The sequence below is a fragment of the Humulus lupulus genome, chromosome 6, assembly GCF_963169125.1.
Source record: "Humulus lupulus chromosome 6, drHumLupu1.1, whole genome shotgun sequence".
Taxonomy (NCBI): Eukaryota; Viridiplantae; Streptophyta; class Magnoliopsida; order Rosales; family Cannabaceae; genus Humulus; species Humulus lupulus.
In genome coordinates this window covers 14,787,616-14,807,331 of record NC_084798.1, presented here as the reverse complement: position 1 = coordinate 14,807,331, position 19,716 = coordinate 14,787,616, and the positions used below count along the sequence as shown (strand labels likewise).

At 35.1% G+C, this 19,716-nt stretch overlaps 3 protein-coding genes across 3 annotated transcripts; 2 read left to right on the top strand and 1 right to left on the bottom strand.

The window, feature by feature from the left end:
• Positions 1-5,728: 5,728 nt before the first annotated feature.
• On the bottom strand, positions 5,729-11,703 carry LOC133781713 (uncharacterized). The gene is made up of 3 exons (XM_062220782.1): positions 11,596-11,703; positions 8,220-9,358; positions 5,729-6,859 (listed from the first exon to the last, which is right to left on the bottom strand). The coding sequence occupies exons 2-3, from the start codon at positions 9,327-9,329 to the stop codon at positions 6,419-6,421; spliced, it is 1,551 nt and encodes a 516-aa protein (XP_062076766.1). The 5' UTR covers positions 9,330-9,358; positions 11,596-11,703; the 3' UTR covers positions 5,729-6,418.
• Positions 11,704-13,467: 1,764 nt separating this feature from the next.
• On the top strand, positions 13,468-14,767 carry LOC133781712 (FHA domain-containing protein At4g14490-like). The gene has a single exon (XM_062220781.1). The coding sequence runs from the start codon at positions 13,510-13,512 to the stop codon at positions 14,674-14,676; it is 1,167 nt and encodes a 388-aa protein (XP_062076765.1). The 5' UTR covers positions 13,468-13,509; the 3' UTR covers positions 14,677-14,767.
• Positions 14,768-15,150: 383 nt separating this feature from the next.
• On the top strand, positions 15,151-18,459 carry LOC133781711 (cellulose synthase-like protein G2). The gene is made up of 8 exons (XM_062220780.1): positions 15,151-15,825; positions 15,925-16,023; positions 16,103-16,237; positions 16,374-16,586; positions 16,696-16,798; positions 16,928-17,112; positions 17,243-17,590; positions 17,704-18,459. The coding sequence occupies exons 1-8, from the start codon at positions 15,202-15,204 to the stop codon at positions 18,256-18,258; spliced, it is 2,262 nt and encodes a 753-aa protein (XP_062076764.1). The 5' UTR covers positions 15,151-15,201; the 3' UTR covers positions 18,259-18,459.
• The last annotated feature ends 1,257 nt before the right edge of the window (positions 18,460-19,716 follow it).

The following is a 19,716-nucleotide window of genomic DNA, read 5'->3' as shown; positions in this document are numbered from 1 at the left end:
GCGTGTGAGTGTCAAAGCCTTAGAAGAAGGGGGCACTTTACCGTTAAAGTAATGTCCATAGCAGATTCTATAACTCGGACCGGGCTCGTCGTTTCGATGGCCCGGAGCTCCTTCTCCTTGATATTGTAATAGTGGCTGACAGCGTAGCTGGCCGACTCGTACACCGTACCCCGGAATGCTTCGGGCATCTTCTCCAGAGCCCGGGGGTCGACCGGGATACGCATGTCCGGGGCTGCCGCGGCCAGATTCCCGACCTCTATTACCCCGTCCTGGGCGGCCAGTGGAGATCGTTGGGGTGGCGGATGCATGAGTCCTGTCCTGGCGACAGGGAGGTTCGCCCCCGCGACCTGGGATGGCGGGTCTCTCTCCTTCTCCGTAGCTGGGGATTTGGTGGAGACCCTGGTCGAGCTCTTGGACTCGCGAAGCCTCTTTAACCTCGGCCCCGCTGGGGGATTCCCACCGAACACAACGCCCAGACTGTTCCCGGGCTGAGACATCTCTTCTGCCAAAGAGCAAAAAACACGGTTATTAGCAATCATACAGAAATAATGACAGTAAGAAAGCAAATACTAAGGGAGCCCTACCCCCCGAGCTGGAAGAGCCTAGGACGATTATCTCACGAACTGGCGAAGGTTCTAGGTCCGGTTCTGAATCGGGGCTGGACTCTTCTACGTACTGCCTAATCCCCGGAGCGTAGACGCCCCTCTGGAGCGCAGGCCACGTGCGTAAATTGGTCCCGTACTCCTCAAAAATGGCCGACCTAAAGGCTAGCGTATTATCTACTACTACGGTACCCTTGGGCCGACTCTCTTGGTTGTCCAGCACGAGCTGGTCAACGCAGTGGAGCAGAAGCGTGTCCAGGTTCGGATTCCTTGGGTGACGATGGACGAGCTGCCTAGGGTTGAACCTAACCAGCCGGGGGTCTGCAGTGGCCCTATCTACGTTCTTAAATAAGTAAGAGTTACCTTGACCAGAAGGACCCGCGGCTGCTCCGGATTGGGCCCTCTCCTCGCTCATCCCCTGGGCGACCTCCAAGCTCCGCTTCCTGTTCCTCACCAGAGGAACTTCCTCACCTTCTTCCTCGCCTTCGTCATCTGCGACCTCCTCCGCGACGATCGGCCTGTTGTCGCGGGCTGGGGGAGGACCCCGGGGCCTTTTCAAATTCAAAGTCTGATTTGGGAAAATCAGCTTGCAGAATACCATCGCCTCGTCCGTCACGAGCACGCGGTAGTCTTTCTCACTGGGGGGCAGGTTCGCCAGTGTATCGTATTGACCCCCGAGGGTCACGGACTTTTCGGTCCTCGAGTAGATGGCTGCAAGGTTGGTTGAAATCAGAATTGGAATAAGGGACGAACTAAAATAAGATAACCGTTAAAAGGCGAGCTAAATGGAGGATTACTTACGAGGGCGGTTGAAATAATGATGATCGCAGTTTCGGAACCCAGTAGACATAAAAAACTGGTCTTTGAAGTCGTTTGGATGGCTCGGCAGCTCGATCACTGCTGCTGTGTTAGGGAAGCGGGTTAAGTAATAGAACCCGTCGCCTCGCCCCCGCTGGTCCGGGCTGGCTTTGAGGCAGAAGAAATATAGGATATCAGCAGGAGTGGGGACCTCCCACTCATGCTTTTGGAACAAATACCTCAGTCCCGCCAGTAGACGGTAGGAATTGGGGGGGAGCTGAAATGGGGCCAACCCCACATAGTTCAGAAAATCAGCAAAATACTGATCCAGGGGGAGGAAGGCCCCTGCCTTGAAGTGTTCCCCGCTCCAGGCCGCGAACGACTCGTCGAGCGGCGTGCAGCTCCTCTCCCCATCCGCAGCAGGTCGGGCGATCACGGAGGTCTTCCCCAGAGGAATGTTGTGGTTAAGGAAGATTTTGGTGATCTTTGCCTGGCTGGTTATCTTCGAGACGATTCTCTCCGCCTCGAAAAACGCGTCAGGAGCCACCTCGGCCTGCTTCTCCATCGCCGGCCCAAAGTGAGGAATTGGCGAGCTGGTCACCACCGCCTTTCCTTTATCCTTCTGGGAGGCCGAACTTCCCACATTCTTCTGTGGCAGATTTCTCTTTGGAGCCATCTGGTCGCCTATCGAACAGAAGAAAACACTTTAGAAAAGGCGACCCAAGCAGGAGAGTGAAGCAAGTATTAAGTACCCGAGCTGGGGTAAGCCCAGCCCGTGGAGAGTGGTGCCACGCGTTCCAAGGAACACGCGCCTATGCCCTCAACAGATCCCAGATTACTCGGAATTCGTGTGTCAGATGGCTCAGAGTAAAAAAAAAATTGCCTTGGGGGGAAAGTTTCAACAGGCAAGGCGTGGCAAAACCGCTTTTAAGGCGTATTCCCTAAGCTACCCGGTTTTTGCACCTAAAGTTCCTAAGGATCCTACCCAGAAATTGTTCCTAAGAGAGAATCATGGAACCCATGTTCTAAGGCGATGTCCCATGGCAAGTGTGCCCTAATCTAAGAAGGGCCATCACCCTCCATATCCGCGCGACCCAGAAAACCTCTGCATGTGGCTACAGTAAAATTTTTTACCTAGGCTACAGTGGCATGCTTTCAAAAATAAACAGGGACAGAAGACTTACAGTATAGGGTTGGATGGTGAGCGAGGTTGCTGCGCTGGTAGGAGCTTCGTTGGCACAGTAGTCTCCAAGGCCTTGAAGGAACTCGCACGCTTAAGCCTCGTGAATGGAGAAGATGAGAGCAATGGAAATGAGGGTTTTGTTCTTCGGAAGGTCAGAGAGAAAAGAAGGAAATTTGAGAGGTTCTGAATGGTAAGGTGGCCCGTGCGTGGGATGACCACCCCCTTTTTATACAAGGGGGGATCACGTGTAAAAGGCTCCTGGGAGACCCTCCACTCGAAATGTGAAACGACGGCTGGACAGTAGGCTAGGCCATTTAATGCGGTTCTCGTAGAGTGTACCGTCGCCACCCACGGCGTTCCACGTATCAGACGCAAGCGAAAAGCATGGAATGCGAAGGGTTGTGGGAGAAGTCTAAAAGCTCCTACTGTGGTCTCCCATATCTGACGTCATGGACCACGAGCAGGAGCTTGGGGGGCAGATGTACGCCCTGGCTTTCCCACAGGCTGTTTAGCAGGACGATCCTCGGACTAAACATGATTTAGCCCGAGGCTCCCACAGGCCAGAGGCTTTATCTTCAGGACGGGCCCTTTCTAGCTCGAGGGGATGGAGTTTCCTGCTCCCTCTTGTTGTTCCAGGAGCTGGGAACAACATCCGGCGACCACTGACGGATCAGCTCGGGTTATGGATTGTTCCGGCAGCGAGCTTCTCAGGAAGCTCTGACCCTATGGGAAGTCAACACGCAAGATAAACGTGCATAATCCTGCCATCACGTGTCCGATATCCCCCTGACTTCTCGGACACGCAGCAGGAACGTGCGTATTCAGACACCCACGGACGGGTTGGGCCGTGCGGCCCATTGTTTCCTTCCATACTGATTAGACCACACTTGTGTGTCAGGTTTAGGAATTAATCATGAATATCACAGACTTGATATGACAAATGGAAAGGTCACGGGATGACCTCCCTACCAATTTCCAGGTGCCTTCTCCTATAAATATGGAGACCCTGGGAATTGATAGGGGTTGGAAAGAATAGTCTTGTAGGAACTATATATTTTGTAAACCAATTACCCAGAAAAGATCAATAATATTGACTAGTGGAGTAGAAGGATTTTAACCTTCGAACCACTTAAAAACGTGTTTAAGGTCACCTAGTTCTTTTCACAAAGATTTCATATCTGCGGCGGTTCTACTTTTAAGTACTAATCTCTTTCTCTTCTTCTCTTAATTACCTGTTGCCGAAGAACCGCGTCAACAAGTATCTTAATAATCTTTTCTTTTAATATTTATTTTCAACTCATTATTGCTTTATTTTTATTCTCTTAAATAGCTTTATTTTTCAATCTTTTATTTTATGTTCATAATATTAAAACTCATCAATCTTTGGAGCTAGGTTAGAATTTATTATTTTTGATTTAAAATAGTTTCATTTTCGATTTTAGACAACTCCCTTGGGTTCGACATCCTTGCTTACACGATCACTATTCTATATGGACGATTCGTGCGCTTGCGATATATAAATTTTTAAACATACCCGTTTTGGGTTCATCATTTAACAATACAAAATGAGGTGTTGATTTGAAGAAAAGAAGAAAAAAAAAACGAAAAGTCAAGAACTGTTTAAAAATTTTTTGAAAGTAAAAAAATTCTATTTTTAAAATTGAATGAATTTTAATTAAATTTTTTAAAAATAATAAATAAAAATAGAATTACCAAAACACTATTTTATGTTTAATTGTCAAAATTTTAATTAATTAATTAAATAAAACACTATTTTTTAAATGTTACCGAACAACACTAATAAATATTTTAAAAACTATATATTATATTTTATAATTAAAAACTGTCGGATAGAGTGATTATATATAAACAAATTGGAGCAAAACTTATTATCTAAAAATTTGTGTTTATTTGATATTAAATATTATTTAAAGCTAGAATTATACATTCAAGTTTTTGGGTTAAATGGTTATGCTGCTTCACTTATGACTCAATGTCATGGGTCAGCCAATGGGTATAACTTATAAGTATAATTTATTGTTTATTTAAGTTATTCAAATAAATTAATTTCAGCTTTTTTATTTCTTCTAGGCACTTATGTATAGTATTGTCTAATGTACAGAGAGATGCTTCTGTTTTCTTCATCATTGCAAAAATAAGTTGTTCCAGAGATCAAAAGCTTATAAGTAATATTCTGATGAGTGCAAATCCATTTCTAGATACTTATAATAAAAAATATTTGAAAAATAATAATAGATTATACTTATAAAATAAATTGATACATATCAATAATAGTAAATACTAATAATGTAATATAAATTATTTATACTTATAAAATTAATAAGAATATATAATATAATATATTAGAGATTGTAAAATTTAATATGTTATATTATCTATATTAATAAAATAAAATATAATATAATATAATATAATTTACAGCTAAAAATAAGATTGGATATAAAAGTACAACACTTTAATTTGAAAACTTTATGTATTTTAGCCATTTACTCAATACAATATAAATACAAGATTCTTTCCTAGAAAAAACACATACAAAGTATGTGTTACAATTACTATTTATTTTTATTTATTTTTTGAAAGAAAACTTCAATGCACTTCTATTTATTTAAATTTTATTTGCATCTTTATGATATTTTTTATATTATAATTCATATGATATATGCTTTTTTTAAATTTTACATATTAAAAAGTTCTTATATATTTTAACTAAATAAATATTCAAAATATATAGAATTGTAAACCTAAAATTTTGAGTTAAATATATTTTAATTATTTTCTCTAGATATTTTAAATCTAAAAACAAATTATACATATATACATAATCAATAAAATAAAAAATTTAATTAATTTTTTTTTTTCAAATAATCAATTAATTATTGTAATAGTGTTAGTTTTAACTTTTAATTTTAACAAAAAAAAAAAATAACAATATCTCGTAAACCAAGAAAATTTGGTTTAATTTAATACACCCTTTTTAATTATAGCAGTTATTCACTTTTGTAGGGCTCAACATTTTATAATAATTATTTTAATCAGTTGAAGCTTTAGCATATTTGATTTAATTGTTACATGATTATTGTTGTTGTTATTATTATTATTATTATTATTATATAGTATGCTAAAATAGTAATGTGTGTAACTTTGATTGCACACTTTGATTATTAATACAAAAGCTTGAAGTAGAAAACATTTATTACAAAAGTAGCGTCATTATTATTCCAATTGGAGACCAATTTGGTTTTCAGTGCCTCATCCAAGCACTCCTTCATGGATTCCTCTTTTGAAGAAGACTCTTGGAATCTTCTCCAGTCAGCTTTCTTCTTCTGTAGAACAGCCATCCTCTCATCTAGAATTGTTGGGATGTGGTCTTCATCAAGATGAGATATCACAAAAAGAAGCCAACTTGGCTTGCCACCTTCCACTTGACATTCATTGCCATTTCCAAGCCCTCCTTCACCTGTTCCTCTGTTGTAGAAGACTTACTCTTCACCAGTTCAGCATCGTACTCAGCCATCTTCTTCTGCAGCTCAGCTATCTTCTTCTGCAGCTCAGCCTTCTTCTTTTCTATTTTCATTCGGAATTCCTTGTCAACTACTTTACTCAACTGTTGATAGTAGAAATCTCTTGTGATCTTCCCTAGAGATGACTTCAGAAAATCCACGTCAAAGTCAGCCCAAAATCCTACAAAGTATATGTAGTGATACCATTGTTGAAGAAGATGTTTAGTGATGTCTATCACCAAAGTGGTATGCATCTCTTTCATCACTTTACATACAAAGAAAAACCCAATGCTCTTGACTTCTTGGGAATACTAATCTCTTGTACTAATATCTCCATATTTGTGAAGCAAATTATTCATAGCAGATGCCAAATGTAAAGGTATGGAATAACCTTTAATATCAACAAGTGTCAACGCTAGATCACTAGATTTTATTCTCAACTTCCTTTTCAAATAGGTGGATCTAAACTCTTGGAAGATAAATGACATGAAATCAGCTTCTGTTAAATTAGAAAATTTTAGAACCTCATCAATGTTATCATCTTCAGTAGTCGTTGTACTCACTTCTTCTCCCTCATCCCAGTTAAAAAAAATAGCCAAATAGGATAGCTCAATTTGATTTAATTTATGTATCAAATCCCTTAAGGTCAAAGGAGACGCAGCATGATCAATCTCTTTAGGAAATTCCCAAAAATCTTCTCCCAACACTTTCAGTTTCACATCTCTAAGGTCTCTTTTTAATACATTTATAACCTATATTATATATATATACAACTCATCAATATAAAACTTCATATTATAATAATGTTAGTCTTTAAAAAAAATCATTTTTAAACAGATCCAGGAACAAACATTAAATTAAATACCTATACAAATTTTGACTTTATGTTTTGATATAAAAAAAACGATGGACTAATTTGGACAAATTAAAATAGTAATTCTTTGCAAGTTTCAATCATTTAATTTTTATTTATTTCTTCAATTGTTCTTTTAATATACTAGATTTGATGGGTTAATGATTTTTTTTTTGTAAATTGTGCCCATTTCTCTTTTTAAAAACAAAATACATTTTTAGGATATAACTCAAACGAGAGAAGGAAAAGAATATACATTACTTTAGTTATGAGACAAACATTATATTAGTGTCAGTAATATGAAAAGTAAAAAATAATTTGGCTAATCAGTGTAACCTGAATGATCATTTAGTTATAAAAATACTAACAACCTTTTCTTTTCTAGATTTTTTTTTTCTCTTTGTCCATCAATTATTACTTTATTATAAATGTTAACTACAACAAGTAAATAGTTTCAAATAAAAGATTAATTTAAAATTGTTCTTTTTGGGCCGAAAATTTCCATCAAGCTATAGCATTTTAAAAAAAAAAATTGTAAAATACTTATTTTTAGTAAGACCCAATCAATTTAAGCTTTATAAGGTCAACAAGAGAATTTCATGGAGCTACACAGTATTTTAAATTTAAAAATGACATGACAATATCCATGTTTATGTGTGTCAATGCCAATCAATTTGACACTAACATAATTTTTTTTAAAATAATAAATAAAAATAAAATCAATATTAAAACAAGAGAAATAAGTATATTTAAAATGATGATCTAGTTTGTTTGGCTTTTCACCAAACCTAATAAAATGATTACGAAATTATATTTATTTTATATTCAATTTTTTTTTGCTTATTTTTAAGTAACTTTTGTCTAATATTTAAGTTAACTTTGATTTATCCATTTTTTTCCTTATTTTCTTTCGTGGTAATTAAATATTTTGAACTTTAAAGAAAAATTGAATATATTAAAGCAAATTAAATTCATACTGTTATTTTAAAAGAAAAACTATAAAGATTATATATTAAATATTGAAATTTTCAGCATCCCAAACTACCATTTTCTTTTTGTAATAAGCTCATTGAGATGTGCTATATCTAAATCTAATGTTAAGTTTCCATAATATTGATGTAAAGTTTCTCATTTTAATTCAGAATATATCATAATATCAATAATCTATTGGAGCTAATAAATTTAATTAGCAAAGCTTCTTAAAGAATTAATAAGATATATTATACTAAATATAAAAATGAATGTCAATTAGTACATACCTCAGAGATAACACAGTGTACGTGAGCGATATATTTGCACTTCCAACAGCAGTAAACACGTATTCGTGGATTTCTTTCTTCTTCACAAACATCGCAGTAATATTCACCAGAGTTATCCTCAATGAATGAATCAACAAGATCTAAGGAGTGCATATGGCTGTCATGTTTTATGATAGAAGGCAATGGACCACATAATAAATGAAGTTTGAAATCACAATCCAAACATTTAAATTTGGAAGAATCTGTCTTATGGAATTCCTCCGTATTGCACATGATTGATTGCTTCAAACAGGTGTCGTAGACGTTGCATTGTTCAACTGCGTTGTTTATTTTCTCCATAAAGGAAAGAAGATGTGGATGATCTTCATACTTAATGCGTGGTCTTCTCACACCACATTCTAAACACAGCCGAAAATCACATTGAGGACATTCGAAATATAAGGCAGGTCTGTCTGTATTTCCACAAGTGTTACATTTACAATAATAGTATCTTTTCATAAGAAGGAAGAGACGGTTGTGATTAGGATGGTGAGAGGTTTGGATTTCTTGTGGTAATTGGTCAATGCATTGTTTATGAATAAAATACTTACATCTATTGCAGCCATAATAAACTCCACCATCTGAGTCTGATGGTGAGCTCTTGGATTGGCATGCAAAGCATCTAACATCAATATCTTCATCTTCATGAATTGCATCTGTTGTGTCAACAAGTAGTAGCAAGTGGGGATGGCTAGAATGTTGAATGCAATGTTGGCCTTCAGGACATGTTGTTATGGAGTTTGACATTTCAAAGCATTCAACATCCAAGTCAAAGTTACAGTCAGCACAACTGAACATGAGACTCTTTTCTGGGTCTTGACCACAACAATCGCAAGCGATATTTTTTGATGTAAGAGAGAGAGGGTGGCGAGGATGTAAAGGGTATTTGTTGATCTGCTTTGGTAGTTCTTCACATGACTTGTGGACATAATATTCACACGAATCACAAACATAATAAGGGGCTGCCATAGAAGACTTACATATTTTGCAAATAATTTGGTCACTACATATCTTATTATCCTTTAGGAGCAAAATATGTTGTTGAGGACAAAAGTGTTGAATCTCCTCCATTTTTTATCTATTATTATGATTTAATAAAGCTGAAACAAAAAGGAAACACGCATTAATAGCTCAAGAATATATCTATATCAATATAAATATAAATTAGAGGGCTACATGTACTTGTTATATTACATGTTAGGAAAATTAAATATCAAAAGCGAATAAGAAATCAAATGGGCGTACCAATGAATCAAAATTCACCACAGAACCAAAGCGCTCCTTTGTTTTGATTTTTATAAAAAAGAGAATGTACACTATTGATTATACTCTGTTTTGAAATGTATCATATTTATGTTTTATAGGTAAGAAAAGGCGAATAAAGTATATATATATCTTTCCTGCTTCCATAACTTATTATTTTTTATAATCTATCTTCTATGATAATTCCTTTTAAATTTCAATAAATAATATTACTTAAAAATGAGGATATCTCTGCATTATTATCAGTTTCAAAGAAATTTGAAATCAATTTCAGTTTTTAAGTATTACTAAGATGCTTGTTTTTTTTTTCTTTTCACATGTGATACAGATATTAATTAATTAATGTTTAATAGAATATTCTTTACTTGCGTATCAATAATTTTTTGGATATAAGGACAGAGAAAAGAGAAATCTAACACACATAACAACAAAAGAAAATTTTATGCTTGCAATGGTTACAAAGTGAAGAATAAAAGGAAAAGGAAGCACTTATTAAATGATGAAATATTTGTATGTATTCGTCTTTACATTACATTGATGATCCTAGATGAGTCAAAGAGTAACAAACACTTGTTACTTTGTAATTTGATCATCATATCAAGTTCCTTGTCATGCATAGTAAAAAAAAAATTGATTATCATATTGTTTGGGAGAAAGGAAAAGTATCAGAATAAACAAAAATAAGCTTTGAATTCGTAACTTTGAGTAATGAGCTGAGAGCATAATCATAATCATATTCTTAACAATTATAATAACTAACTTGTTAAAATAAAGAAACAAATATAAAAAGAAACAAAACAACAAAAGAAAATTATTTGATTGCAGTAGTTACAAAGTGAAAAGTAAAAAGTAAAAAGAAAAGGTAGTCAAACCATGAAATATTTGGTTTTGTGTTTGTTATATATTATTGAAGATTTATAGAAGTAAAGATGATCAAACATTTACCTATTATTTAGGCCTAGTTTGCCGTGTTTGTAATTTGATCATATCAAGTTACTTTTCATGGATACTAAAAAAGAAAATGATTGTGGATACATAATTTTGTACACTTAAAATTAATTAATTTTAGCCATTATTAATAATAAAATAAAAGTATACACTGGTGTACATGGAACCCAAATTATATGTCAAGTGCCCCTTATTATTAAAACAAATTTTTTTAAATACTTAATACATAGAAAATAGAAAAAATATATATATTTTTTCTATATATAGTAGAAAAACAAAAAGATGTTAAATTCCTATTATGATAAAGTGAGCCATTGGCTCCCAATTACAATCATACTTTACAAAAAGATATTATCCCATTTAATTAAGTCTCATTTGTTGATGTAAAGCGTTCGAATACCATTAAACCCTTCCAACCTATTGATGACATTTACTATCATTCGTCTCTACTTCTAGTCAAAACCCAATCTTCATCTTTCCAACCAAGATAATATATATTTATATATATATATATATATATATACATAGATTAAAGATCTTGACAGAACTGAAAACCAGGTATTATAAATAATACAAGAATTATCATTATAGCATTATTACAAACATAAACATATGATGGGCAAAAACCAAATTCTTATAAAAATAACTATTTCCACATGTCATTATATATAATTTTTATTACACTCCAAAAGCAATAATTAAGTTATGAAAAATATTAACACAATTATTATTATATTTTAATATAATGTTTGATTGATTAAATAAGTGTTACTAAAAGTTATTATTTAATCTAAGTGGGGAAGTGTAATATTATTTTAAATAATATAATGTTAGATTAAATAATGTGACAAATGTGATTTGTCAGACCTTGTAATATATTATTGAGAGTCACAAAATTAAACACATGTGTGGGCTCAAATGTGACATATTTTAGAATTATAAAATCAGTTACAAATTTGTAACTCCTAAATATTACTCAATTATGTGTAGATTGTATATTACATATTTGAGTTTGAATTTCACAAAATCATTATGAAATATGGTTGTTAGAAACATGTTTTTAACTCTCACACATATTAAGAAATTTAAATATACCAAAATTGAATAAGAAACTAAATGGGCTTACCAATGATTTCAGAATTCACTACGAAACTCCTTGAAAAACAAGAGAAAATCAACACAGCTCTATTTTGTAGAGAAAGGAGAAAGTTGAGTTATTATTTTTTAACTTTAGATTCAGAAATCTGTATATAGCTAGAGTCCGTTTGTGTTAGGTTTTATAGGGAAGAAAAAGAGATACTAAAGTAAATAAATTCTTTGCTTGCTGCAATAATTTATATTATTTTTTATATTGTAATAATAATCTTCAATGATAAATACTTGAAAATTTTGTTATATAACTTTAAGATGAGTGATATTCCTTGTGAATTTGCTAGTAATTTTAATTATTTGGCTAAAATTTTAATTTTCAAAAATCGATTTCAAAGTTAAGTTGGAGTAGTACACACTTGTTTTTTCTCTTATCTTTTTCGATTTTTTTTTACATTTAAAAGAAAATCCCTTGCTTGTACAGTAATAATTCTTTGGATAAGTACAGAAAAAAGTGGGGAAAAGAAAAAAATAATTCTTTGCTTGCAAGAGTAAAAGGGAAAGGAGTGACCTTTTATTGAAAAAAAAACATTTAATTTCTTTTTAAATAAATAAGGATATTTTGCTTTTGGGTGCTTCTGTATAAACTCTTTTCTCTCCATTCCCTTAAATAAATACTTTATAATTTTTATTTAAAAACAAAATCACACATTGTTGATCCAGTTTTTTGTCAAACTAAAATAAAATCAATTAAGTAGAAGAAAGATTCAAATTAATAAAAAGAAAGACATGAGATTTTATATGATTTAGTAGTTAATTTTACCTAGTCAATGAGTCACTTTTATTAATATATCTGCGTTAAAGCTTGAAAGAAATTTCACAGAATTTCAGTGCAAAATTTTACCAACACCAGGTTCTCTCAAGCTAAATGTGGATGTTGCACTCAATCTTGAGAATTGACTCGTTGGTTTTGGTGCGATTGTTTGTTATTCATAATGTTTTCCTTTAAGTTATTTTGCCAAATGACTTTCTAGATTCTTGTCATCAAAAGATACTGAGGCTTTGGCCATTTTGTTTGTTTTGTCTTGGTGTTTTGAGCTTGATTTTTTATTTCGATTATTGAGAGTGATTAAGAGGTTGTTGTTCACTCTGTTATTTTTTTTAATGATTTTTTTTTCTTCAGTAAAGTTGTCTTATTAGGAACATTAGATCCTTGTTATCTGTCTTTCCATGCATATTTCTAACTCATGTAGTGCGTAATAGTAACACCGCTGCTCATGGTTTAGCCAAATATGAATTTCATATAGAAAAATTACTTGGTTGGAAGAAATAACACCTTTTATTATGACCTATGACTCCATGATTTTCATCAAATGAGCATTTGGTGAATTTGTTAAAAATAAAATTGGGCTAAAGTAGTAAAAAAATAAAGAAAAAAAAGAAAGAAAAAGGAAAAAAAAGTGTAATTGTAATTTTATTGTTTATTAATTAAAAAAATAGTTTATACCTTTTTGGACCCTGTGTTTTTTCCCATTATCTGTTTGGACTCTGTGTTTTGACAAATTATTTTTTGGATCCTATGTTTTGTAAAATGGTTAATATAGAACCCTAAAGTCGATTTTGGTTAATGTTTTCTCAACTAAAATCACAAATAATTTACCAAACTAACAATTCAGAATAAAAATAAAATCATTCTGCTTAAAAACTGTGTTGTTATATTCAATTTTTTCTTCATCAAAATTGAGTTTAGAGTTCTATTTTAACCATTTTACAAAATATAGGGTCCAAAAAATAATTTTTCAAAATACAAAGTGCAAATATGTAATAAGAAAAAACACATGGTGCAAAAAGATATAAACCGTTAAAAATAAGTGCTTGGGTTGAAAATTCAAAATCCGATTCGAATTGGGGGTTGGAAACGGTTTCCCTCTCATTCTAGTTTTTCTTCTTCATGGCTCTCAAACTTGAAATCACCAAAGGACCTCGAGCCGGAGAAACCCTAGAATATCGGCCCGGATCCACCATTCGAATCGGTCGTGTTGTCCGGGGTAATAACCTCACCATCAAAGACTCCGGCATCTCCACCAAGCACCTCTCCCTCGAATCCGACGAATCTGGCAAATGGCTACTTCAAGACCTCGGCTCCTCCAACGGCTCTTTCCTCAACGACCAACTGATCGACCCCGACGTCCCCGTCGATCTCAGTGACGGAGACTGCATCAAGATTGGAGAATCCACTTCCATCTCCGTCAAGGTTGAAGTCCACGATGGGAGCTACTTGAGGCGGAGCTCTAGGCGTGGAGTTCAGGAGAAGGATGGCGGAGCTTCTGGTGCGACTAATCGGGGTAGGAGAGGTAAGGTTGCGAAGGAAAAGGAGAAGGAAGTGGAATGTGCTTTGGGGGAGGAGAATGCAGAGGCGGTGGATGTAGTTGAGGTGGTTGAGAAACCAAGGCGGGGGAGGAAAGCTAGGGTTTTGAAGAGTGTGGTTGAGGAGAAGGAGGAGCAAGAGCATGAAGAGAAAATGGGGCAGCTGCGGCAAGTGGGAACGAGGCGAACTCGGAGCTCCAAAAAGGAGGAAAATGCAGTGTCTTGTTCAGTTCTTGAGAAAATTCCAGAGAATTCTGATGTAGATGGTGGACAAGTTAAGGTTGGCAATAAGAAGACTACTCGTACTCGTGCCGGCGGTGGCACAAGGAGGAGGAAGAATTCACCACAGAAGTCGCCTGATTGTGTTGAAGTTATTGATCTTAAGGACGAGTTGATTATGAGGGAACATGAGTGTGAAAAGGCCGTCGGGGATGAGCATCGTGTTGAAGAAGTTGGCGCTGGTGAGCTTTGTGTTGAAGAAATTGGTGAAAAGGAGGATCATGGCAGAGATGCTTGTGGCATCAGTGGAGAGGCAAAAAAGGATAGTGCTTCTGGTTCTAAAGAGAAGTTGGGTGAATCTGGAAAGGAGCTGGATTTGGAGAAGACGACACTTGGAGAGTGGTTTGATTATTTGGAGATTGCTTTGCCGAAACAGATAATTGAAGCAAGTGAGGAGATGATCAAGGGTATGAGACTGAAAGCTGAAAGGGTTCACAATTACATGGTAGAGTTAGAAGCACCTATTGTGTAAGATGCTTAGAGTTCTTCATTTAGTTCGTGCTGTAAATATAAATATTAAATGTCTTATTCCTTAAGAAATTATTAGAAAATTTTATTCTATATATTTGAGTTTCAATTATTCATTTCTTTAATATTCCTGTTGATATGTATATATGTTCATACATGTGTTTTAATAGGTTAATTCTGTTGCAATAAATTTATTGCAGTATTGCATATTTTTATACTTGAAATAAATATCTAATATTGATAATTAAAAAAAAAAATACTTGGGTGGCAAGGCTATATTTTTCCAAATGCGAGCAGAGATTGAAACGTGCTTGACTAGTCTTCTAGTCCTATTGATGTATTCCCTTTCATTCAATGAACTGATAAAGGTCATGTGTCAACTCTTTGACTCTTCTTTGTCGATATTAGGAAGGTCCCTTGGCAACTTCTTGATAAAATATCTAGTATATATAAATTTCATTCTTGCTATATTGTAGTGTTAGAGGCTATACGAAACTGATCAGTACTGACCACTAGCTAGACTCCATCAATGGAGGACTCTGATCAACCTCTTCATGTCTGCCGTGTCCATAAATCTTCCATCATCTTTAGCAGATTTCACTCTTTCCTTCATGTATTAGCAGTATTATTCTTGATCTATTACAGGGCCTCTTTCTTTCTCCAAAATGATATCGAGACCAGAGGAGGAATTATACCATCTCTACCATGGCTTCTTCTCTTTCTCTCTGAGCTGTGTCTCTTCCTTATATGGCTTCTAGCCCAAGCCTTAAGGTGGCATCCCGTTTCTCGTTCTGTATTTCCAGAGAGATTGCCAGAAAATGATAAACTTCCAGCTATCGATGTCTTTGTTTTCACAGCAGATGCAGATAGAGAGCCAACTTTGCATGTGATGAACACTGTCATATCAGCCATGGCGCTGGACTACCCTCCTGACAAGCTTCATGTGTATCTTTCCGACGATGGTGGTTCTGCGGTGACTTTGAATGGAATGAGAGAGGCTTGGAGATTTGCCAAGTGGTGGATTCCATTTTGTAGGAGGTTTAAAATCCAGAAGAGGTGTCCAGATGCTTATTTCTCATCATTAGTGAATGATGATGATGATGGCCATTCGGAAAGTTTTGATGAGTTCACGACAGAACAAGAGAAGCTTAAAGTATGCTTTTTCATTTCTTTCGTTATCTACTTGTAAAATTTTACTATAAAAAACAGAAAATGTGTTTGTTCGAAATAGCTATGCTGATATTTGTTACAGGAAGGATACCAAGTGTTCAAAGAAAGCATTAAAGGAATAAAAGAGAGCTTTGTAGATACTAGTGGCTTCACTGGTAAAAATCACCCATCTGTCATTGAGGTACTTACTTTCCTCTTGCCACACCCACATGTAAACAAAATTAGACATTCTGTTCTTACTATTTATGATCTTTTATCAGGTGATCCAAGGAAATCCCAGTGACCCTAACACAGAACAAGAAGAGATAGCTATGTTGCCTCAACTTGTTTATGTTTCTAGGGAGAAAAGACCTTCTCATCCTCACCATTTTAAGGCTGGAGCATTTAATGTTCTTGTATGTTTTATTTATTTCCTATTTCCTTTTTCCTTTACATAAACAACAACATATACATATTCGGTATCATAATTTGTTTTTCTTCCGTAAATCATAAATCATTGAGCTTCACTGATCGATCAACCTGTTGCCACAGCTTCGAGTCTCCGGTGTGATAAGCAATTCTCCATACATACTTGCTCTTGACTGTGACATGTATTGCAATGATCCAACATCAGCAAGACAAGCTATGTGCTTTCATCTTGATCCAAAAATATCTTCCTCTCTAGCTTTTGTGCAGTTCCCTCAGAGATTCCACAACGTTTCTAGAAATGATATCTATGACAGTCAGATAAGGTCAACATATTCGGTAAGCGAAGCAAAATCTTGTCATTATATATTATTAGCTCAATTAGATATGTTGAAACATCATGGACTTTTTTGTTATTAATTGGTCTGAATTCTTTTGCATCTCTTAGTTGCTCTGGCAAGGTATGGATGGACTGGATGGACCTGTATTGTCTGGTACAGGCTTTTTCCTGAAAAGGGTGTCCTTATATGGCAGATATGTGGAAGAAGAAGGTAAGGCCGTTGTTAAATTACATCTTTATTTATTTATATGACAGGATAATCATTTGTTAGCAATATGTGTATGTCTTACCTAAAAATAAAAATAGTATCTTGAACTGGTTATCTGTGTTTTATAAACAGGTGCTGATCCAATGGAACTGAAAAAGTATTTTGGGCCATCCAATGAGTTCATCAAATCTCTTGTTAATCACAAGAAGCCTAATGTAGCAAATATTAGAGACTCTTCTAATTCTAATGCATTGTTAGAAGAGGCCAAATTTTTGGCTTCTTGCACCTATGGAAGTGAAACAAAATGGGGTCAAGATGTAAGTAAGCTAGCCTTGGTTGGTTTATGGACTTGATTTCTTCATTTCTCAACCTTTTCATTGATTATAATTTATAATGACTTGTTGATTTCTTCTCCTTGCAATGCAATGCAATGGGAACCAACCACAGGTTGGTTTTCTGTATTATTCAGTAGCAGAAGATTACTTGACCGGCTTCACCTTACAATCCAAAGCCTGGACTTCAGTGTATCTGAGCTCATCAACGCCGCAGTTTTTGGGCTCTGGTGTCACAAATTTGAATGATCTGTTGAGTCAAGGAATAAGATGGAGTTCAGGGTTGGTCGAAGTCGGCATCTCAAAGTTTTGCCCTTTTGTTTATGGTCCCTCCAAAATGTCCTTTCTTGAGAAAATGAGCTATGGATATCTCTCATTTTTTCCCCTCTACTTCTTACCTTTGTGGTGTTTCGCTACTGTTCCTCAACTCTGCTTGCTGAGTGGTATTCCTATGTATCCTGAGGTAAATAAATATCATATACATACATACATACATACACCACTCGTTGTGTTATCAAAATAGTAATATCAAAATCACTAACAATAATAAATAAATCTACCTTGTCTAACCTACAGGTTTCAAACTCATTTTTCATTGTATTTCTGTTCATCTTTGCCTCCTCACTTGTTCAACATTCTTTTGAGGTCTTCATCACTGGTGGGTCGCCTCGCTCAGTGATAAATGAGGTAAGGTTATGGATGATACAATCAATCACATCTCATCTCTATGGGAGCTTGGATGCTTTCATGAAGAGGATTGGTATGAGGGAAGCCAGTTTCTTGCTCACCAACAAAGTTGATGATGACGAAACAGTTGAACTATACCGAAATGGAAAATTCGATTTCAGAACACCAGCTATGTTTCTTGTTCCGCTGGTTGTTCTAGTTATCCTGAACGTGGTTTCTCTTCTTGTGGGAATCACTAGAGCTATCCTTGTTGGAAATTTGGACAAGATGTTTCTACAAGTTTTCTTGTGTCTCTATATCTTGGTCATAAGCTACCCCATAATAGAAGGGATGGTAATAAGGAAGGATAAGGGACGAATTCCAGCATCCATCACAGTAGTATCATCTGCTACATTTTCTATCATCATTTTCTTCCTAATGGGGCTTACATTTTTCATCTACTAGTGCTTCTTTTTACCCTTTTTTTTAGTTTAGTTTTAATAAAGAGAAGCTTTTCCTTGCCTTCTCCCTGTCTCGTCTCAACGAGATAAAGATTATAAATTAGGACAATATTTAAATACTACTACTACTACTACTTGTGGGACTGTTTTATGTATTTACTTATTTTAAAAGGAAATTCATTGAGATAATTACAGTTATAGATAATTTTATGATTATCTATACCACAAATAAAATAAAATGGTTCAATGCTCAATAATGAAACTCCCAAACATCCATTAGATGTATCTATTCTATATTAGACTTTGAATGTGGTCTCCTCAGATATTGGTCTCACTTAAGTAATTGTGTATATTTGAATGTAGTTTTACATAAAAATAAAAATAATAATAATGTAATTTATATATCATATCAATATACATATACATATAACTGAGATAATTAAATATTCCCCCAAGCTTGACTATAAATGTTAATAAGTCCAAGCTTGTTTGTAAGGAAATTAAATACTCGTTCAGATAGTCCCTTAGTTAGTACATCTGCCAATTGTTGATCAGTGTGCACATGCTTAACGCTGATTATCCCTCATCAATTTTTTCTTTGATAAAGTGCCAATCCACTTCTACTTGATTCTGTCATGATGTACAGGATTATGTGCTAATGGTGGACTTGTTGTCGCAGAATAATTGGATAGGAGCTTCGTATTCTATCTTTAATTCTCCAAGCAATCATTTTTGCCATATAACTTCACATACCCCATGAGCCAAAGCCCTAAATTCTGCTTCTTACAACAACGATTTGCTTTTTTACTTCTCCAAGTAACTAGATTACCTCATAGTAGGGTACAATAACCGGATGTAGATTTCCTGTCATTAATTGATCTAGCCCAGTCAACATGTGTAAAGACTTCAACCTTTCTTTTTTTTTTTGTCTTTTTGAAGAATAGTTCCTTTCTTGGTGCTTGTTTCGAATATCTCAAGATTCTATACACAGCATTGAGATGGCCTTGACACGGATCGTGCATATACTGATGAGATAGATAAATAAGCTTCTCTACTAGGTGTTGGTATCTTCCTTTCTCAACTGAATCTCCTTCAAACATTTTAGTCTTGTCTCCAAGTTCAATTGGAGTTCTGCTAGGCTTGCAACCGAGCATCCCCGTTTCTTTTAGGAGATCAAGAGTATATTTTCGTTGAGATACAAAAATACCTTTTTTGCTTTTGGCAATTTCCATACCTAGAAAATATTTTAATGCCCCGAGAACTTTAACTTCAAACTCCTTTGCCATCATCTCTTTGATTAGACTTATCTCCTTGGTATTGCTTCCAGTGACAATTATATCATCGATATATACTATCACGAGAGTAATTTTCCTTTTTCCTGATTGCTTAATGAACAATGTATGATCAGTTCGACCTTGTATGTACCCAAGACTTTTGACAACTTTTGTGACCCAATCGAACC